This window comes from Dermacentor andersoni, chromosome 3 (assembly GCF_023375885.2).
Source record: "Dermacentor andersoni chromosome 3, qqDerAnde1_hic_scaffold, whole genome shotgun sequence".
NCBI classification, from domain to species: domain Eukaryota; kingdom Metazoa; phylum Arthropoda; class Arachnida; order Ixodida; family Ixodidae; genus Dermacentor; species Dermacentor andersoni.
Window position 1 is genome coordinate 212,469,021 of NC_092816.1, and position 22,406 is coordinate 212,491,426.

The window sequence follows — 22,406 nt, forward strand, 5'->3', positions numbered from 1 at the left end:
GAGAAGTGGTTCGCTTGAGGGCCGTGCGTGGTGGCGAGTATGATCTTGATGGTTTATAGGGCAACCGTGGCCGTCTACTAGTCTGCAGCTGGCCTGCCCGACGAGAGGGGTGCCTATAGTGGCTTCTTTGGTTGTGTTGCTGGCAAGCGTTGGCCTAAGACAGCGACGTGACCAGAGGCAACCGTGCGACGCGTACGACAGGAGCGAAAGCGAGTTGCGAAGGCAGTTTAGGCGCACCAAAAACAGAATGCAATGGATTTGTGATGAACTAGAATATCGCGAACCACAAGATTTGGTAGCGTTGACACTCCGACGCAAGTGTTGTATGCGCTACGTTTCTTCTTTCCTTATTTTTTTTTTTTTTTGCTACGGGTTGTTTTCAACAGTGCGTCTGGAACATAGAAGCTATTGGGTTGTCGCAACGTCGGTCAGTCGCATCGTTACCGCCGTCGGTTGGATCATTACGGTTGAGGGAAAAGAAAAAGGGTGTGAGATTTCTCTAGACGCTGCAGGAGAAAGCCGATATCACGAGCGTTTACTCGACCGCGGCAAGATTATCGAAGTTGAGGAATGCACGGACAGAACTCTCATCGCAATCATGCACTCAAAGAAGCTCAGCCACGGCTAAACGAAATCCTATTACAGCCGCGCCCTACACAAAGAGAACCGTTTTGATTGCTTAACGTATGGCGCAGCACCTAGTGACACAAAATATAGAGCAACACAGATAAAATTAAACCGCTAGCTGTCGGCGTCGGAAGCGCAGTTATTATTGGTAAATAAATGTGCAAGTGTTCTATACGAACCTATAGGTTTTTACCGAACTATCAACATCCTTCAGTTATTATATCGTCCCCAAGCACAAACAAAAATGATGACGTGACCTTGCGACAGAACCCCGCACGTTCATTGGTCTCCCTCGCGCCGCGACATTCCACTGTTTCTCCGAGTGACATTACCTTGACGTAACAGCCAGACTAAACCGGTTCCAAAGCGAACCGTTACAAAATACGGCCCTTGCTCTCTTAGTGCAGTCTTAAGCAACATTACACCATTTTGCCACACAACGATAATCGTCATCTCTCTTGTCCGCATTTCCTTTCTTTAACGCGTCGAGCCCGGTACTTTCCAGTAACGAACGACATGCGCGTTATCAGCATGACATAGCATTCCCGACAGGAAGGTAACAGGTGCGGTGTTTTCAAGAAAGGAAACGCAAGCTAGGCAGATGACGATTATCTTTGTGTGCAGAGATAGACCCCAAAGGCTGTAATTTTGCCTAAAAGGCATGCCTCTTAACGTTACGCCCAACATTTTTTGTTCCATCGCTCATTGCGCAGCCCTTAATTTGTTCTAGAGCTTCTTTATTAACCGCTAAGCTTTTTCTCTATATGTTAGCGCCTGTAGAGTGCGATACCTGTACATTTGTTTTCAATGACAGCCACAAGCTCCAAATCGGGATTTCCTAATGCCTGCCGTATGCACTGCCAGTCATTTTTATTCCTCAATGAACTTCCTCCTTGTGACCAGAGTACCCTGTGACTTCGAAGGGAAGTGATTTTGGCTAGGTAGTCCCCTGTGAGTAATTGACCTGGATAAACTTCCTCCTGCACAAACTCTAGAGGCAGACGCGTTCATGAATTCTTGTTCGTTGACCAGGCTATTGCGAATGTTATTTTTGTCTTGTGCAATTAATCTTCTACCCAGCTTTTGCACATTCTTGGTTAAGGTCCTCAATCATTTGTTCCTATTGATCCGTGGTGTTTCTGAACAAAACAATGTCATCTGCAAACCGAAGGTTGTCGAGATATTCGCCGTTGATTGTGACACCTAGGCATTCCCAGTCTAATAGCTTCAATGCTTCTAACTATTCAATGAATAGCAATGAAGCGATTGTACCTCACTGCCTGACTCCTTTTAGTGCGAATAGCATTCTTTGCCTACTTCAGCCATTTTGAGTCCGCCCACCCACCCGCTCGACCGCCCGCCAACCCTTCCGTCCGTCCGTCCTTTTTCATCTGACGCTCGTCATGCCGTCGTCGTCACGCCTTCTACTCCGACCCAGTGGTTCACGTCGAATAGATTGGACCACTAGGTATGTGCTGCATGGTTTTCATGGCGTCGTGTGCGTTGCATCGTCGTCATTGAAGCTTTGTCATCCGGCTCTCTTCATGCCATCGTCGTCATGCCATGGTCGTCACACAGTCGTCGTCATGCCGCCGTCGTCACGCTGTCGTTTTATCCCTATTATGACAATGACATTGTCACGCCATTGTCGTCATACCGCCTTCATCGTTCCATCGACGTTAATGTTGATTCATCTTTGTATTTAATCCTACTGTCGTCAGTCCGTCGTGATTATGCCACCGTTGTCATGCCGTCATCACCACGCAGTCACTAACCTGCCTCCATTTTCCCGCTGTCGTCGTAATGGAGTCGTGGTTGTGTCATCATCGTCACTGCAGCTTCGTCATGCGACTCCCGCCACGCAGTTGCTATACAGCGTTCGTGACACAGTCATCGCCGCGCCATTGTCATCATGCGCTCTTCGTCGTACCATTGTCCTAATGTGGTTACCATGTCACCGTCTTCAAAGCATCGTTGTCATGCATTCGTGGTCATACTCTCGTACGGATCCCGTCGTGGTGGCTCCATCTCCATCATTCCAACTTCGACATCCGGCTCTCGTCATGCCGTCCTCGTGATACCACTTTCGTAGATTCGTCGACGTCTTTTCTTGTTCTTCCCTCTATCGTTATCATTTTGTCGTCAATAAGTCGTGATAATGCCGCTGTTCTCATGCCATCATCGTCATTGCGTAGCTGTGACAGACGAAACCATGTATCCCTTGTCATACCGTCGTGGTCACACCATCTCAGTCTTGCTATCGCGGTCATTGTCGCCATTTCATCGTGTTTTCGTCATAAAGCCATCGTCACGCCATTTTCATTATACAGTCAGTATCCACTCAATCTCCTTATGTTGTCATCGTCACCTTGTCGTCGTTATTTCATGGTTATAATTTGTGAATCGACATCTCTTTGTTGCCATGCTATCGTCGTTACACTCCTTTTTCATTGGATATGTATACTGGCTTATCCGTTATTTAATCATGACTGCGTCGGCATCATAGAATAGTCGTCATAACTCCACGCGGATTGGCGACACATTGGCAGGCGAGTAGCACAGCAAGCGGGCTGACATCGGAGTATGTGGTATACAGCCAAAGCAGCGAAACTAAAATTTACCACTCTACGTGCTAAATAACCGTAATTCAGGAATATGCTCTGTCACTACATTGCTCCATTGCTTTCGCATTACCATCGACAGCCATCGTGAGATGAGTTCTGCAAAAATTTTCTTGATAGGTAAATGTCTACTAGTGCACAAGCAAGGCAGTTATGCATCTTTGTAGTTAGTCTCTAAGATATTCACATATGCCCTTGTACTATTCGATTACGCAATGCCTCCATGACAGCTGGTATTCTTTTGAATCAAAGCTTTGTCATAATCTATGAACGCCATAGAGAGAGGTTGATTGTGCTCAGCAGACTTCCTAATTATGTGACTGATGACATGGACGTGATCTTTTCTAGAATATCTTTTCCTGAAACCACCCTGCTCTGATGGTTGATTAAAGTCAAAAGTTTCCCGGATTCCATTAAATATTATCTAGGTGAGTATTTGATAGAATAATGAAAGCGAGCTAATTGACCTGTAGCTATTAAATCGTTTAACGTCTCCCTTATTATGAATTAGTGACCTAGCCATTGCGTATATAAAGAGTCGAAAGCTATTCAAGCATAATATGTCCTCCACCTTTGAATAAATTAGTTGTTTTTCGATCTCCTCCTGCCGCTTTCCCGAGGACATGTCTTAATTCCAAGGCCCATTTAACCTAACTGCTATTTATAGGGGGAGCCTCTTTATCATGTGCATTACAACTTTCAATGAATGTTGCGTGGCTCCACTTAGGGCTGTATAGTCCAGTATAACATTCTGCTGCTGTTACTATATCGTCTACATTGCGGATCACATTTCCCTGCTTAAATTCCACTGCATCTCGGGAACCCGGGATCCGGGCAATATACAGACGTTCCTATATATATATATATATATATATATATATATGCCGCGATGCTCGGCAACCCAGCGCCAGCAATGCCAAACCTGGAAGGGCAGGCAAAGGAAGGCAAAATTTAATCGGCAAAACGATACCCAAACACAATGCAAGTGTGCGTATGGGGCGTCCTTACAGAATCTTTAGAATGTAGCTGCTCGCTGTCAAGATTCTCGTCAACGAGGAGTCGACGAGACCAGCCAGAATTGGTAGCATAATTTTCCAACTATGAAGGATTGAATATATTTCTTGTTCTGCATACTACGACGAAACACTTTCATACACCTATAGTTGCCCCCTCCTCTCCCCAAATAATGACCTTTATTCTGGCAATTCTCAGAGTGGGCATTATCATGACACAAGTCAATGAGTTCTTCCCAATGCATTACTTTTCTTTGTCTTATTCGCAGCCTCTGGTGATTTTGGCCCCACCAAATGACTGCTTTGGAACAGAGTTCAGTAATGGGAATATACCTACAAGTGCGTGCAGCTGAAGCTCTGACAGGTCTCTCCGGTGAACTTCATGTTGCAATCATCCACCATGTACGCGATGGGGTAAGAGTAGTGCAGCAGGTGCTTCATCAATTCCATATTCGTACCTATGGCGTACGCCTGGAAGAAACCAAGGAAGATGGGGAATGCGGCAGCCACTGATATCGCACTTTGAGTGAGCACAGCCTGAAAAGAGCGCGGTTTGTTCGCAGTCGCCGCCAAATCGCGTAAGTGCCGTATCCTTTCTCATCGTGCAGGCCTCCCCCGTTGACTCTCTTTGGCATAGCAGCGATGTGAAGCCCTGGCTATTTTGTCCTCGTGTGCTCCAGCGTTTCACATCATTGCCATGCCATGCCAACAAGGCCGAACGGCAGCAATGGTCTCTCTTGGAGGAAAAGAGTGTTAATTAAATAACTAACTGAATTAATAATTAGTCTATATTTCATTCATTTATTTGATAAAACTGAGGGCCACCCCTCCCTGACTTTCAGTATGACTTCTCAACAGGCAACAGAAAGGCTATATGCGGCGAGGCAACATGTCCCGCACAAGCCAGAGGCGGAAAAATACTTTTGTAGTCTACGGAAAGACAAGCATTCTGTGGGTTTCCGGACACATAGTTTATGACCAGGTCTCTCGTACGTGGCGTTCTTTTTGTAAAGAATTCATCAAAATTTCCAAGCCGGTAGGCCAGCGATAAGATCTGTTATGGTTCAGTGTTACACCGTTCCTGCGCGACTCAGGATAGTCGGAAGCATTACGCTACCGTTATTTTGTGCTTTCACGTAGCAGAAGCGACCCTGTTTACAAGCAACTATTGTAACCTCAAAAACCTAGGGTTACAAGTGCGAATCAGTTGTATGTTAAAATAAATTTGATTTGATTAAATCTCCACTTCAAGCGCTGTGTGTGCGATTGAGCATGCTATTGGAGTGCATAAAAGCACCGATGAAAATAATTGTACTTAAAGTGTACTACAAACAACTCGAAATACTTATTTGACTACTGCTCTTATTTAAATATTACGTGTAAGGCATTAAAAAAACTAGTTGGACAGCACGCGTCTGTGTGTTTGCTTTCCATATCAGTATGTCATCGTGTAGTGGGTTACCCTTTTTTCATCATCATCATCAGCATCATCATCATGGTCATCGTCCACTGCTCTGCAAAGGCTTCTCCCATACTTCTCCAATTACCCCGGTCATGTGCTAATTGTGGCGATGTTGTCCCTGCACACTTCTCAATCTCATCCGCCCGCCTAACTTCCTGCCGCCCCCTGCTACGCTTCCCTTCCCTTGGAATCCAGTCTATAACTGTTAATGACCATCGGTTATCTTCCCTCCTCATTAAATGTCCTGCCCCTGCCCATTTCTTTTTCTTGATTTCAACTAAGATGTTATTCAGTCGCGTTTCTTCCCTCACCCAATCTGCTTTTTTTTATCTCTTAACGTTACACCCATCTTTCCATAGCTCGTTGCGTCGTCATCAATTTAAGTAGAACCCTTTTCGTAAGCCTCCAGGTTTCTGCCCCCAGTACGTGAGTACGTGTACGTGAGTACTGGTAAGACACAGCTGTTATACACTTTTCTCTTGAGGGATAATGGCAACCTGCTCTTCATGATCTGAGAATGCCTGCCAAACGCACCCCAGCCTATTCTTATTCTTCTGATTATTTCAGTCTCATGATCCGGATCCGCAGTCACTACCTGCCCTAAGTAGATGTATTCCCTTACCACTTCCAGTGCCTCACTACCTATTGTAAATTGCTGTTCCCTTCCGAGACTGTTAAACATTACTTTGGTTTTCTGCAGATTAATTTTTTAGACCCACCCTTCGGCTTTGCCTCTCCAGGCCAGTGAGCATGCATTGCAGTTGGTCCCCTGAGTTATTAAGCAAGGCAATATCATCAGCGAATCGCAAGCTACTAAGGTATTCTCCATTAACTCTTATCCCCAATCCTTCCCAATCCAGGTCTCCGAATACCTCCTGTAAACACGCTCTGAATAGCATGGGAGAGATCCTATCTCCCTGCCTGACGCCCTTTATTTGGTTTTGAAATGTTTCACACAATGTTTCCCATGTTACATGCAGTTTCATATCTAACACCTATTTCAATTGACTGCATGGGTACTTCCAGATGTGTAATAGTTGATGTCATATTTGACCCTCCTGTGGATAGTTTTCACATACAGTTCACATTCTGTAAATTTGACGACACTTTGTGAATGATGGAAAATTCCTAATGTTTTTTTTTGTATTCTGAAGATGCAGAAAGCGTGGTGAAACTGTGTTTTCATTGAACCTTACGGTGAGCACCTTAACGGGATACGATTCCCGGTAGCAGAGTTAAAAACATAGTGCAAATGTAGCCCCCCCCCCCCCCCTACAAAGAGAACAAGATACATCAGAACATTTGACTTACGAAAGAAGCGTTCGAGCATTCTCCGCGGTCAGCATCAATGCAGAGTTTGGTGATGTTCACCCTGCGTGTCAAAAGTAATAATCTTTATTATAATTTCTCGAGTTATTTAAAAGTGCAGCTTATATTCTGAAGTATAGAAAGGACAGCTTGAGGAGGTCCTTGCTCGCGGAAAAGACATACATTTTATGCACGACTAAAAATAATAAGGCAAGCACTTACAAAGTTTTGTGGCAACACAATGCAGCAAAAAAATATATCACCCGTAGAAACGCAGTTATAAAATATTTTGAAAAACCAAAACTACAGGCATGCAAAAAGCAGACCGTGCAAAAGAGGTCAACGGCAAACAGAACTTCGTGGCAACAAGCACTACTCTAGTGCACTAGTATGAGGTAATCAAACATGTATTAAATTATGCAGTACCACGCCAAAGAAATACCTGGGAAGAGTGTGAGGAGGAAGAATAAACTTTGTTCATAAATGTAAGCCGAAAATGGAATTCTCCGAGCTGGACGGCGTCCCTAGTACAGGATGCCGTGGCACTCAGCCGATAGCTTGGCCCGGTTCAACAGATAGGGCTGGTCTTAATGGCTTGAGCTTGTAAGCTGGGTCACCTACTGTACAATGGTCGGTATGGTGTCGTGCGTGAATGTACCAATCTGCAGTTTCCGCAACAGCACCGCCTCTTTAGCTTGCAGTGCAGGGGTGGGTAAGTTCTGCTTCCGAGTCTCTGGTGGTTCAGAATGTATGTGTAACTTTTCCGCACGCCTTCCCGTGGGTCTAACGGGGCTCGCGAACTCGAAAGGATAGATCAGAGAATGTGATCTCGGGCTAGTGGCGAGAAACGCTAGATTATCCACGAGGTACTCATGTCACGGGGCCAAACAGCGTACATTTCTTGATGACTTTCCTGTTTCCTCAGGGTGCCGAGGGCGTGCGTGGAAATGTGGCTGTTTTAAAGGCTCTGCATGCTGTGTTGGAGTCCGCGATGACGGAGATGTGTTATTCCTCTCGCTTCCCCGATGTGACAACAATGGCTATCGCCGTTTTTTTCCGCTGACGCCGCTGCTACTTTTTCTCGCTGGCCATTGATAACGCTGAAATGCGTGCCACCCTGTTCTTGCATTTTGCTGCCTCGGCGTATCTGACTTTTCATCTTCTCAATCCTTCATAGGCCTTGCTCGCCGCTTGTAACCCAGTTTACCTCCTTGCCTTGCTGTATTCTGTGTGCATGTTTCTCGGTACACTGGCCACCGTGATCTCCCTATGGCGTAGAGGGAGATCACAGATTTGCTGCTGGATTTGTCTTTGAGTGCGTAGCCAAGTCTTCTTACCGTGTTCCTACCCATAGTGGTGAGCTTCAGTTGCATAATGTGACTTGTGTTGCGGGCCTCTTATATTCTTCCCAAACACTGTGGATGTTCTCACTGAGTAGCTTCTCCGTTCGAGGGAAACCCAAGGTTTTGAGTATAAGTGTTCAGCTTGTCATTTTCGCTGTTCTTAAGACCAAGGTGACGGGTTCCGTACATTACTGCGCCGAGGATCAGGGACCCTATACCGTAAAACTATTCCAATATGTTTTTATTCCAATCTCCTGACGTCAAATTTGCGTAACCGCTGACGCAAGCATCGAGTGGTGTCACGGAGTGTTGCCTCAACAGCCCAATCAAACACGCTCTTACTTTATATGAGGTCACTTTGCTTTGAAAACGTATAACATTGCCTACATTGAGTAGTTTTTCGTTTGTAATCGGCTGCCGCACGGCAAAGAGCACGCTCAAGTGGAGAGGTTTTAGTTGGAGCCGAGTCGGCGCACTGGATATAGATAACCGAATGAAGAAGATGGTGCTGGCGTCTGTCACTGGCCCGCTTTCCCTTACTTGGCTTGCTGTGCCTGGTGGAAAATCGCGGCAGCGTGCAACGGAAGGTTAAGAATGCGCTGAAACGGAATCCTCAGCAAGGGAGAGTTTGCAGAGCGACGTCGTAAACGTGCCAAACGTGCGCGAAAACGTTACAAGGACATGCAGAAAGGTTTATTATACGCAAATAAATCCATGTTCTCCGGCAGGTGCGAGTAGCCAGTGCCTGAGCGATCGGTAGCAGCCATCTTTTATTCCTTTTGGAACGGGGCAGCCTGCGGCTATCCAGAAGAAAATTCAGTTTTCTTCGGCATATTAATTTAACTTTAACGCGTACACGTCACTTTGACGCGGTGAGCTTTCGCGGTTTCGTGACGTCGCATGACAGGCAGGTGAAGTGAATGCAGCCCGCAAACGTTTGACAAATATCCGAGGGCTAATGACAAAAAGGTGGCGAATGAGAAATAATTATTGCTTTTTTTGCTCGATCTAATTTTGCATAATCGGTGTGTACACGTCATATCAGATGCGGAGCTATAGCGGTTTCATGACGTCGCGTGACAAACAGGCGAAGTGGGGGTAGTCCAAAAAATGTTTTTGACCCATCGCGGATGGATAATTGCAGAATCGGAATAGAAAAGTTTGGAATAGCTTTAAGTTACAGCGCCCCAGCACTTGTATTATTCAGAGCGTGTCCTGTTCTTTCAGGCCATGCTTTTTGTTGGTCACTCTTCGCACAAGGTGCTCAACTTTGGTAACTGTCTCTTGAAGCTTTTGAACGTTGCCTAGACCGGCACGCCCCACGATGCGTAGGGCATCCACCTTGAAGAAATGAAATTTGGGCGAGTTTCTAAAAGTCATATTTGACTTAAAGCGCAAGAAAATACAAGGAGACAAGCAAGGGAAACCAGTAAGGACGAGCGCTGCTTCAAATAAAATTCAACATCAAACGTTCACCTTGTATTTGGTGACTGTGCACGAAGTCGATGTTGGGTCCAGTGTCTGCTGGGGAGGCCACCCTCTTGTCCTCTTTTTTAGCATTAGGTACGCCAACTTTTCCACGTCTTCGTGCAATATACTCAAAAGCAAAATATTACAAAATATCAGCGAATGTACTAACGCTACATGATAAAGCCAATTATTCAATTCTTAATCGTGAACTTTCTGTCTTTCACAAGGATTTGCCCTTACGTATCAGCAGGGTCGACCAAGAGTAACTCGGCGCTTTTCAAAACAAAATGGTGCGTTTAAAACGTCTTTACATTCGGACTATCACGAAAAATGAATGAGAGCGTTCCCCCTGCTAGAACACTACGTTGAAGCGCTTAAACAATAAGAAAAAACGATTATCTTGCGTAGCCAAACCAACAGGCTTCGTTATGCCTGGGAAACACATAACTACGCCACTAAACAAATAAAACTCATTAAAAGCACATGCAAAACGTGATTTCTTTTCCACTACCGTCCCAAACATGTTGCGCTGTAACCCGCGACGTTTTTTGGAAAACGATAAAACCTGAAAATAATAGCTATATTTCTCTATGTGATAATTTTGACTCACCCATTTCTGACTCATGCGTTCCTGGTGCTCAACCTTGCATTTTGTAAAAAGTTTACAAAATAACTGTCAATGAACTTCTACATTTATCATTTTTCGATTTTCCACCAATGAAAGGCATTGATTTTAGGCCAGAAGGCAACGTTATTGTTATATATGGCCTGAAGTGCTCGTCATCCTGTGGGATAGACGGTATTAATGCCAAACTGTTAAAAAATACGAAGCATGTGTGCAGTTCAATCCTCTGTATCATTTTTCAGCAATAACTTGACACAGGCACTGTTCCAAGAGACTGGAAAACAGGGAAGGTCATTCCAGTCTTCAAGAAAGGTGATAGGTCTTCCCCAGGTGACTACCATCGCATTTCACTCACCAGCGTATGCTCCAAAATTGTGGAACACGTCATCTACTCTCATGTTGCTAACTTCCTGACTTCAGTGCAGTTCTTTAACCTTAATCAGCAGCCATGACTTCCGGAAAGATCACTCACGTGAAACGCAGTTAGCTTTATTTATTCATTATTCCTTTAAACCTCGACCATAAGATTCCAAGTGATGCCCGGCTTTTAGATTTCGAAACGGCTTTCGATAAGGTTCCACATCCTCGTGTTTCGCTAAAGTTATCACACCTAAACACCCACCCACTTGTACTTGACTGGATTCAGTGTTTTTTGACTAACCGAAAGAAGTTAGTATATGCTAAAAAGCTTACGTCTTCCGTTTCCTCCGTTCTGTCTGGTGCACCTCAGGGCACTGTTCTTGCTCCACTCCTATTTTTAATCTACATTATTTACCTGCCATTTACTGTAATTGCTGTAATACGTATTTTCGTGGATGATTGTGTCCTGTACCGCCCTGGTAATAACGTCGCTGAAGTCTCTCCCTTTTAGGAGGATCTTTTTCATATTCAAGACTGATGTGCTACGAGGCTCATATCCCTGAACATTAGTAAGACTGTACATATTTCACTCCATCGTCTACCTAACTGCTTCCCCCTGCCTACAAGATTAATAACTGTCCTATAGCTACCACCGACTCCGCCATGCACTAAGGAATTCACCTCTCCAAAGATTTCTCTTAGAGAAATCATGTAAGCCCCATAATTATTTCAGCTAACAAAATTCTTGGTTACCTTCGCCGTAGTTTCTTCATGGCCCAACCAGCCGTGAAATCAGTTGCCTATAACACAGTCGTGCGACCAAAATTTGAACAGGCATGTGTTATCTTTCACCCTTACGAAACTAATCTCACTAAAGCCCTTGAATCTGTTCAGAACTGTGCCGCTAGATTTGTTCTTTCAGATTACTCATATCACACAAGCGTTTCAAAGCTAATAATAGAATATTTGAAGCTAACTTCATCGTCTGGTATTGACGACATCCACGCGAAAGTGCTTAAAGATATAAACGATGTGAATAGCGTCATTTTATCACACATTTTTCAACAGCCACTCTCGTCTGCAGTGGTGCCGCAGGACTGAAAGACAGGCGAGATCATTCCAGTCCCCAAAAAAGCTTCTTCGACGTCATGTCTTGACTACCAGCCATTTTCCATTACCAGTGTTTCTTTCAAACTGATGGAGCATGTAATATTATCCCACATCATGAGATTTCTAATTTCTAACTTTTTCATCATAAGCAGCACGGATTTCTTAAAGGGACACTAAAGCAAAACAACAAATCAGTTTACACTAATAAAGCATTGTTTGAGAACACTGTACGCAGTCATTTCAAAATTATAGTTTGATTATTAGAAAAAAAAATGAAGGTCGAAGTATCAGTATTTGAATTTCGCGCCATTACCCCGACGCCGGTGCGTCAGTGTGACGTCAGGGATTCCAAAGTATGTTTTCGCATTTGGGCCCCGTCGGCTGAGTAAAGGTTCTCGAAACTTCCCATGTTGAATACTTGGTTTCTTCAGAACACAATGTAGTCAGTCTGTACGGCTATATAATTAAGTAGGCCCTAGAAGATGCCATCAAAATCCATGGCGTCACAGCGACCACGTGCGGGAACTGGGGCGTCGCTACCCGTCTTTCTCTCTTGCGCTTTTTCTGGCTTACCAAGCGTCTTATCGTGGTAAGAGTGGTGTTTTTGGTGCAGTAGAGAGGCAATTTACTGATCCAGAAGAAATCATTTTTCTCTTTAGTGTCCCTTTAAGAATTTATCTTACGATACTCAACTTGCACTCTTTATAAATGACATCAGTTCTCAATAAGACCTTATTGTACCCGTAGACTCATTGTCTTTAGACTTCGCGAAAGCTTTTGATAAGGTTCCACAAAGCCGTCTTGAAAGTTTATGTCCTGAATATCAATCCCCTAATTTATAATCGGTTGCGCAGTTCTCTGACCCGCCGGCAACAGCTCGTTCTTGCAAATAACTTTTCATCTCCTCTGTCTCCTGCAGTTTCTGGTGTTCCTCAAGGTTCTCTTCTTGGCCCCCTTCTCTTCTCAATCTACATTATTGATCTTCCTAATGATATATCTTCTAACATAGGCTTATTTGTCGACGACTGTGTTATTTACCGACCCATTAACAATAGCTCAGATATCCATGGCCTACAGCATGACTTACAAACAGTTGAAGAATGGTGTAAGACATGGTAATGTCATTAAATATAAATAAAACCTCATTATTCTCTTTCCACTATAAGCATTCTTATGTAGCACACCCATATTTCTTACGTAACTAAGTAATATCATCTTTGAGGTGTGATAAATAACTGGGACTTATTTTAACACAGGATCTTTCATGGTCGTCTCACATCGCTAAAATTAACGAGGCTAACCGCACGTTAGGCTTTCTTCGGCGAAATCAGAAATTTGCGCCTCCTTCGGTAAAAACTCTTGCCTTCAAATCTGTCGTAAGGCCAAACCCTGAATGCGCATGCTCAATTTGGGACCATCATGCTGATCAATGGCCAATATCAATGAACATGCAATCAATGCTCAATGATTGAACCATGCTTCTAACATGGTTCAATCTGCCCAAAACTACACAGCCCGATTTATCTCCCATGGCTATTCTTCATATACTAGTGTCACAGGCTAAAATCTAATGCGAATCTTTCCAGTCTAGAAACAAGAGGTCAAGTGTCCAGGCTCATTCTGTATCACAAGTTTTATCATGCCCCGATTAATAACGGCGTCATATCGCGCGCTCACCGCGTTTATCCCGGAGTAAACATTCACAGTCAGTATACCTCCCCCCCCCCCCCCATGCGCGAACATCATCCTATCTGCATCCGTTTTTCCCACGTACTGCGAGAGACTGGAATGATCTGCCTGAAGAAACGGCGCACCACTCCCGTGCGACTCAGTTCAAGAGTGCCATCGAAGACCTTCTTCTGTGTAGCTGCCCACCGCTCATGTAAAACCTCTCTCCAGGGGCATTTGAGGAACAAATACACAAGAAAGACTAAACTAGACCTATCGCCTCTCGTTGTCGCATCTCTCGCTTATGCTTCTATCACCGTTTTTTTTTTATTCCATACCTCGTGATGGCCAGCTGATCCAGCTGGCTCATCCTGTTTGTCGAACAGACCATCTGAACTCGGTAATCTTACCCACAAGCCTACACCACTACCTTCTTGCAGCCATTCTTCGTTCGAACTGTCCGAGACTGGAATGGCCTTCCAATACAAACAGCACTCACCCACGATACAGTGCGCTTTGGACCTGCCACCGAGTGTTCCGACTTATCTTTCTTATGTCATCATCATCATTTCCGCCTTTTGCGTGCTCATCCCGCATGTAATGTTCGATTTGGACCCTTGAGGTATGAATGAATAATAAATAAAAAATACACTTTTCTGGGGAGTACGTGAGACCGCAGAGATGTAGGTAACACTTCATCTGGTGACGGCTTCTTATTGGGTATCGTGTCGTTCACCCGTCGATCCAATGCATGTACACACGGTAAGGCCGTCCTCGCTTATTGCGTAGCGAATACCACTGGTTGTTTCCAGGAGGTCCCGTAGTCACTTCATTTCTGTATTGAACAGTGACGAGGAGATCACCAATCTCTGGGCATTCCTTAATGCAGTATTTGGAACACTTGTTCTTGAGGTTCCCCAGGCTTACGGTCACCGTGTGGGTCGGATGGTGACCAGGGAGTCACAGATGCGGTTGTTCATCCTTCGTTCGCAGATGGTATGTTGTAGGCTGTTAAGAACCGTTTCGTGCCAGAAGTTGTCGAATTCCTTTTTCACGTAGAGTACTAGGATGGCACTCGAAGCGGCTGCGGAGGCTGTCGATCACTGATTTCAATAGATGTGAATGTCCTGAGTTAACAGGCGAAGCCGGAAATCGAACATAGCATTGGGCCGCCCTTCTTCCAGGCAGAGAGATAGTCGATTGTGTGCCATGTGCTCTAATATTTTCTCCGCGCACGACTTGAGGGAGATCGGGCGCAGATTCTGTAGCTGGATGGGCTTGCCAGGTTTCGGATTATCGTCAGGTCAGCGTATTTCCAGGCGGCCTGTATAGTGCCGGTCTCCGAGCTTTCGATGAGGCATCTTTGTGAGATCGCCTTTGCCTCGTCTTTCAAGTTACAAATTGCCCAGTTGTTAATTTTGTCCGGTCTGGGCGTCATGCTGCTCGTGAGCTTTCTTGAGGCTGTAATGACTTCCGCCTTGTTGAAAGGTTAGTCTAGATCCGGTCTCGTTTCCCCCTCGTACGCTGTGTAGATGGTGCGCTGCGCATTCCGTTGTTGCTCGTCTCCCAGGTACATCTCGGTGAGGCCTTCGAGTACTTATTCCTCGGTGCCCTTAGTGTGCATGATCGAGTCATTGTGTTTATTTATGTATTTTAGTTATTTGTTCAATAATGCGAACCTTGAGGGTCCAAGCAGGAGAGGGTTCAAAGCACTGCAGAATACAGTGATGCAGTAAAAAAAACATGCATAGCATTAATACATACAGTAAGTGCGAAGTATAACCTTAATTCGGTTAACAATGACAGTTAATGCAGAATAATTGCAATAAAGTCAGGCGGAGAAACCCAAAGAACCGGACTGAGTAAGGCTGAATTGTGTGACAAGGAACTACACTCGCCTATAGTCACTACAGAAATTGAGAATACCTACACGTTTGTGTGTAGAAATGCAGGTTTAAAGCTTGAATAGAGATGTAACGCTTTAATACAGGCTGCCTGGTGACGGCCTTCGGCTCCGTCTTGGCCGGAAGAGTGATGGCTCGCGTCTTTCGATTGCTTAGAGTTCCCCGTAATCGGGATCGAAGTTCTGCCGAAGGAGTTTTTTGACGTACTACTCTGCCTATAGGGGCAGATGGTTTGCGGATATAGGGTTGGCGGTTTCCTTCTGCTTCCTCTATACATCCAGGAGTTCTTGTCTAGCAGTGTACAAAATACTGAAATGATGGAAACCACCTGACTACAGTACTAAATATTCAGAAAAGTAAGTCATTAGTTAAAAGATACTCAGATGATAAAGCTTTTTACGAATTTGTAAAGAAAGCAAAAATATAGAAGGTGATATTAGAAGTGGACTGCATGTTCAGTGCTGACTTGTTTGTACGGCACTGCAAGGTGATCTAGCTGCGCATGTAACAAGCCAAGCACAAGACGTACACTCATGTCTGCTGTCGGGCGCTGCCATCAATTGTGGCTATCACCTCATCGTGGCTGCTCCAGAATGCACCCGCGGCACACGGCCAGGCTTGCCCGGGGATAGCAACCGCGGCAGTTGGCCCACATTGCCCTGCCGGCCTTGCGTCCCCATTTGCGCCCGTAACGTGTGGCCCCAGGTTCGTTGCAGGACGGACCACGTTCGCGGGGACGGCAGGTAACGCCCGTTTCACGGCCAGTAGCGACTCCTAAGGCTAAGCGCTTTTGGGCGCGGCAGGACAGGACTGGGGCCTACAGGCGCGAAATGCGGAATCGCGACGTTCTCACAGTGTGTATCTGTGTCTTGTGTCCCTATGTAATATATCTGTGGCTTTATTAGCTCGCTATGGGAGCTTCCTATCAAGCTTGCCCCCGTTTCCTCGAAATCGAACTTTTGGAAGAAACAGTACTGGACGCGGCTCCTAAAATAATGTATTGACTCACAAACTAACGACTCATGATCTTGCCTAAGTAGTACCATGGTCCTTCAATACTTTTATCTGGCCATCAAACTTAGGCGTAACGCTATAGGAGAGCTTCGTATAGTGCCCGCAATGGACGCACCACGGTGCTCGAGCAAGTAGAAGGCGGACTAGAGCAGACGCAGGCGTTCTGTGCGTACGCTCACTATCGCGGTAGGGCCAACTGCATGTATCGCAGTGCGAATATTGTCGACACAACGTGCTAATCGACGCCTTCTCTCTGTACACTGTTAAGAAACGTAAACGAGAACAGTTTCGAAACAACTACAACGCTTTGTTTAATTTCCAGGTTCAACTGCTTTCGCAACATTCGCTTAACCCATAATTAAAACTACAACATCGGTATAAACCAACTACACAGCAAATTTACGTCGCACTTTTATGTATTTGTGCGTAAAACCAGCATTTCAAGATAACAAAGCTAACCAATTCATTACTAAACGAATACCAAATTACTGAATTTTTTATTAATATTTAATAAATAAATCGTTACTAAATTATTACTACTTAATACTAAACTATTTACCAACTAATGATGAACGCCTACTTATCATCTAATTAGTAAACTAAAAGCTAACCAACTGATTAAGCAATCAAAGAAATAGATAATTACTAAATTAATTGTCAGACTAACTAACCAACTTAGTAAATAATCTAAGTAGTGCATAATTTAACTAAGTGCAATAATAATTAACGTAACAAACTACAGTAACCATACCAACCGAACCCATAAACTAATTGCATAACTAAGTAATGCACCAACGAAACTAAATAAATAAACAAATAAAGTAACTAACAAGACTAATTAACTAATCATGCTGCCAAAGCTAAACAACTGATTAACTAAGTGATCTAACTGAAATAACATTATTCACTCATAATCTACTTACTATAATAACTAAGCAAGTATAAGCAACTTCATCATCATCATCATCAGCCTAGTTACGCCCACTGCAGGGCAAAGGCCTCTCCCATACTTCTCCAACTGCCCCGGTCATGTACTAATTGTGACCATGTTGTCCCTGCAAACGTCTTAATGTCATCTGCCCACCTAACTTTCTGCCGCCCCCTGCTACGCTTCCCTTCTCTTGGAATCCAGTCCGTAGCTCTTAGTGACCATCGGTTATCTTCCCTCCTCATTACATGTCCAGCCCATGCCCATTTCTTTTTCTTGATTTCAACTAAGATGTCGTTTACCCGCGTTTGTTGCCTCACCCAATCCGCTCTTTTCCTATCCCTTAACGTTACACCCATCATTCTTCTTTCCATAGCTCGTTGCGTCGTTCTCAATTTCAGCAGAACCCTTTTCGTAAGCCTCCAGGTTTCTGCCCCATATGTGAGTACTGGTAACACACAGCTGTTGTACACTTTCCTTTTGAGGGATAGTGGCAACCTACTGTTCATGATTTGAGAATGCCTGCCAAACGCACCCCAACCCATTCTTATTCTTCTGGTTATTTCAGTCTCATGATCCGGATCCGTGGTCACTACCTGCCCTAAGTAGATGTATTCCCTTACCACTTCCAGTGTTTCGCTACCTATCGTAAACTGCTGTTCTCTTCCGAGACTGTTAAACAGTACTTTAGTTTTCTGCAGATTAATTTTCAGACCCACTCTTCTGCTTTGCCTCTCCAGGTCAGTGAGCATGCATTGCAATTGGTCTCCTGAGTTACTAAGCAAGGCAATATCATCAGCGAATCGCAAGTTGCTAAGGTATTCTCCATCAACTTTTATCCCCAATTCTTCCCACTCCAGGCCTCTGAATACCTCCTGTAAACATGCTGTGAATAGCATTGGAGATATCGTATCTCCCTGTCTGACGCCTTTCTTTATAGGGATTTTGTTGCTTTCTTTGTGGAGGACTACGGTGGCTGTGGAGCCGCTATAGATATCTTCCAGTATTTTTACATATGGCTCATCTACACCCTGATTCCGTAATGCCTCCATGACTGCTGAGGTTTCGACTGAATCAAACGCTTTCTCGTAATCAATGAAAGCTATATATAAGGGTTGGTTATATTCTGCACATTTCTCTATCACTTGATTGATAGTGTGAATATGGTCTATTGTTGAGTAGCCTTTACGGAATCCTGCCTGGTCCTTTGGTTGACAGAAGTCTAAGGTGTTCCTGATTCTATTTGCGATTACCTTAGTAAATACTTTGTAGGCAACGGACAGTAAGCTGATCGGTCTATAATTTTTCAAGTCTTTGGCGTCCCCTTTCTTATGGATTAGGATTATGTTAGCGTTCTTCCAAGATTCCGGTACGCTCGAGGTTATGAGGCATTGCGTATACAGGGTGGCCAGTTTCTCTAGAACAATCTGACCACCATCCTTCAACAAATCTGCTGTTACCTGATCCTCCCCAGCTGCCTTCCCCCTTTGCATAGCTCCTAAGGCTTTCTTTACTTCTTCTGGCGTTACCTGTGGGATTTCGAATTCCTCTAGGCTATTCTCTCTTCCACTATCGTCGTGGGTGCCACTGGTACTGTATAAATCTCTATAGAACTCCTCAGCCACTTGAACTATCTCGTCCATATTAGTAACGATATTGCCGGCTTTGTCTCTTAACGCACACATCTGATTCTTGCCTATTCCTAGTTTCTTCTTCACTGTTTTTAGGCTTCCTCCTTTCCTGAGAGCCTGTTCAATTCTATCCATATTATAGTTCCTGATGTCCGCTGTCTTACGCTTGTTGATTAACTTAGAAAGTTCTGCCAGTTCTATTCTAGCTGTAGGATTAGAGGCTTTCATACATTGGCGTTTCTTGATCAGATCTTTCGTCTCCTGCGATAGCTTACTGGTTTCCTGTCTAACGGCGTTACCACCGACTTCTATTGCGCACTCCTTGATGATGCCCATGAGATTGTCGTTCATTGCTTCAACACTAAGGTCCTCTTCCTGAGTTAAAGCCGAATACCTGTTCTGTAGTTTGATCCGGAATTCCTCTAGTTTCCCTCTTACCGCTAACTCATTGATTGGCTTCTTGTGTACCAGTTTCTTTCGTTCCCTCCTCAAGTCTAGGCTAATTCGAGTTCTTACCATCCTGTGGTCACTGCAGCGTACCTTGCCGAGCACGTCTACATCTTGAATGATGCCAGGGTTCGCGCAGAGTATGAAGTCGATTTCATTTCTAGTCTCACCATTTGGGCTCCTCCACGTCCACTTTCGGCTAACCCGCTTGCGGAAAAAGGTATTCATTATACGCATATTATTCTGTTCTGCAAACTCTACTAATAATTCTCCTCTGCTATTCCTAGAGCCTATGCCATATTCCCCCACTGACTTGTCTCCAGCCTGCTTCTTGCCTACCCTGGCATTGAAGTCGCCCATCAGTATAGTGTATTTTGTTTTGACTTTACCCATCGCCGATTCTACGTCTTCATAAAAGCTTTCGACTTCCTGGTCATCATGACTAGATGTAGGAGCGTAGACCTGTACAACCTTCATTTTGTACCTCTTATTAAGTTTCACAACAAGACATGCCACCCTCTCGTTAATGCTATAGAATTCCTGTATGTTACCAGCTATTTCCTTATTAATCAGGAATCCGACTCCTAGTTCTCGTCTCTCCGCTAAGCCCCGGTAACACAGTACATGCCCGCTTTTTAGCACTGTATATGCTTCTTTTGTCCTCCTAACCTCACTGAGCCCTATTATATCCCATTTACTACCCTCTAATTCCTCCAATAACACTGCTAGACTCGCCTCACTAGATAGCGTTCTAACGTTAAACGTTGCCAGGTTCAGATTCCAATGGCGGCCTGTCCGGAGCCAGGTATTCTTAGCACCCTCTGCAGCGTCACAGATCTGACCGCCGCCGTGGTCAGTTGCTTCGCGGCTGCTGGGGACTGAGGGCCGGGGTTCGATTGTTGTATTCATATAGGAGGTTGTGGCCAAGTACTGCACCAGGGTGGCCAATCCTGCTCTGGTGAGAGAGTGCGTTACCGGTTCTGGTCACCGGGATCAGGCCGCACTCCAGGCCTGTTTGTGCAATTTTCTCAACACACGGTTTTTTTTTTTGTATTTTCCGGTGGAGAATAGCTCGGCACCGGGGTTTGAATCACGGTCCTCTTGCACTGGAGACGGATACTCTACCGTCCCCGTAGAAGTTAAATTAAAAATTAATTTATGGGGTTTTACGTGACAAAACCACTTTCTGATTATGCACGCCGTAGTGGAGGACTCCGAAAATTTCGACCACCTGGGGTTCTTTAACGTGCACTTAATTCTAAGTACACGGGTGTTTTCGCATTTCGCCCCCATCGAAATGCGGCCGCCGTGGTCGGGGTCCGATCCCGCGACCTCGTGCTCAGCAGTCTAACACCATAACCACTGAGCAACCACGGCGGGTCCCGCAGGAGTTGTACGCCTCATTTAACCTACAGTGGTGCCCTACTTGGTCAGTCAAGGTGGACCAATCTGAGCTCGGTTATACCGCATGGATGGCACTCGGCTAGAGAACCTGGTACTTATGACCTGCACATGTGAGTGTGAGGCCATACATATTTGAAGATATATATCTTTCTTTTCTTTTTCTTTTTAGGAGGGTTCCCGTACAGTGATAAAATAAAGGAAAAGACATTAAAAGAAAGAAAAAAAAAGAAAGAAAAAGGGGCGGAAAAAAAAAAAGGAACATAACAGGTGATTTGAACTCGTGACCCTTCGATGTTGCCCGGAACGATAGCTCAGTCGGTTGGTTCGTCAGGCCCCAGGCTACTTTCAAGCGCCCCAGTTCCTCCTCCGAGCCTCACACTTACGTGGAAAGAGACTCATGTTGTCCGCGATAGTCGGTTTGTTAGTAGTTGGAAGGCATACTTTCTAGGAAAAATGGCCGCTCGAGGAGAAGAGCGAACTCGAGCGGCTTTAGAGGCTAGGAAAACTGCCTTAAAATATTTAGACTTGAGGGAAAGCTTCGTTAACAAACTATAACACGGCAATCAGCACTCGAATACGACGAGAGAAATTACTGAGACGTGGAAAATCCCCTTGAAAAAAAAATCTGGTTTGCGAGACAAATGCTTGTATGTATTGAACCTCTTAAAAGATGAGGGGTGAAATATGCGCTCACCGAGAGGGCATCTTCAGCACGAGACATCCACAAGGCACCTTACAGAGATGTGGAGAGCTTCGCGGCCGGAACGAAGCATCCCTTCTCCGCCGGCCAAGAGGGGGAAACGCGCTTTCCGATCGCTCAAGGTTGCGCGGACAAAGCATAGCTCTAGCGTCTAGGAAAAGCTTAACCAGGTGCGATGGCGGCACGCATAGCGTGGGAAGCTAGCCGCCAGAATAACTATACCAAGGACTGCTGTTGATGAGGGCGAAGTACCTTCGTGTAATTATAATAACCCTAATAGGACTACTTTCGAAAAAAAAGGAAACGGCCCAGAGGGCTATACTACGAGAGCTATGACTGATAGTTTTCTATATATATATATATATATATATATATATATATATATTCATCTCATCTATGGGATCGCATTCGCGCGCTGTTTCTTTGTCTCTGCGTGTAGTACAGTTAAGAGAGCCAGTTTAAGGGCGGAGAAGAAGAAAGAAGAGAAAAGCAAAAAACTGCAGCGCCGTGGTTTTAAAGCGCACCCGTGGTAGAGAAACGGAATGCGATATAAGCGTGCGTAGCCATGATACGCACACGACAAACTGCCTTAAAATATTTAGACTTGAGGGAAAGCTTCGTTAGCAAACGATAGCACGGCAATCAGCACTCGAATATAATTATAACCCTAATACTAATTGTAAATATTCATCTCATCTATGGGATCTAATGCGCGCGCTGTTTCTTTGTCTCTGCGTGTAGTAGTTGAGAGAGCCAGTTTAAGGGCGGAGA

General features: G+C 44.8%; 1 protein-coding gene across 1 annotated transcript in view; it reads right to left on the bottom strand.

Annotated features, from left to right (window-relative positions):
* Positions 1-22,406, bottom strand: part of LOC126524711 (uncharacterized) — a 313,342-nt gene that overhangs the window by 125,562 nt on the left and 165,374 nt on the right. Inside the window, exons 9-10 of the mRNA XM_050172996.3 lie at positions 7,035-7,095; positions 4,599-4,732 (exon numbers count right to left, since the gene is read on the bottom strand). Coding sequence (XP_050028953.2) covers positions 4,599-4,732; positions 7,035-7,095 — 195 coding nt within the window. The remainder of the gene's footprint in view (positions 1-4,598; positions 4,733-7,034; positions 7,096-22,406) is intronic.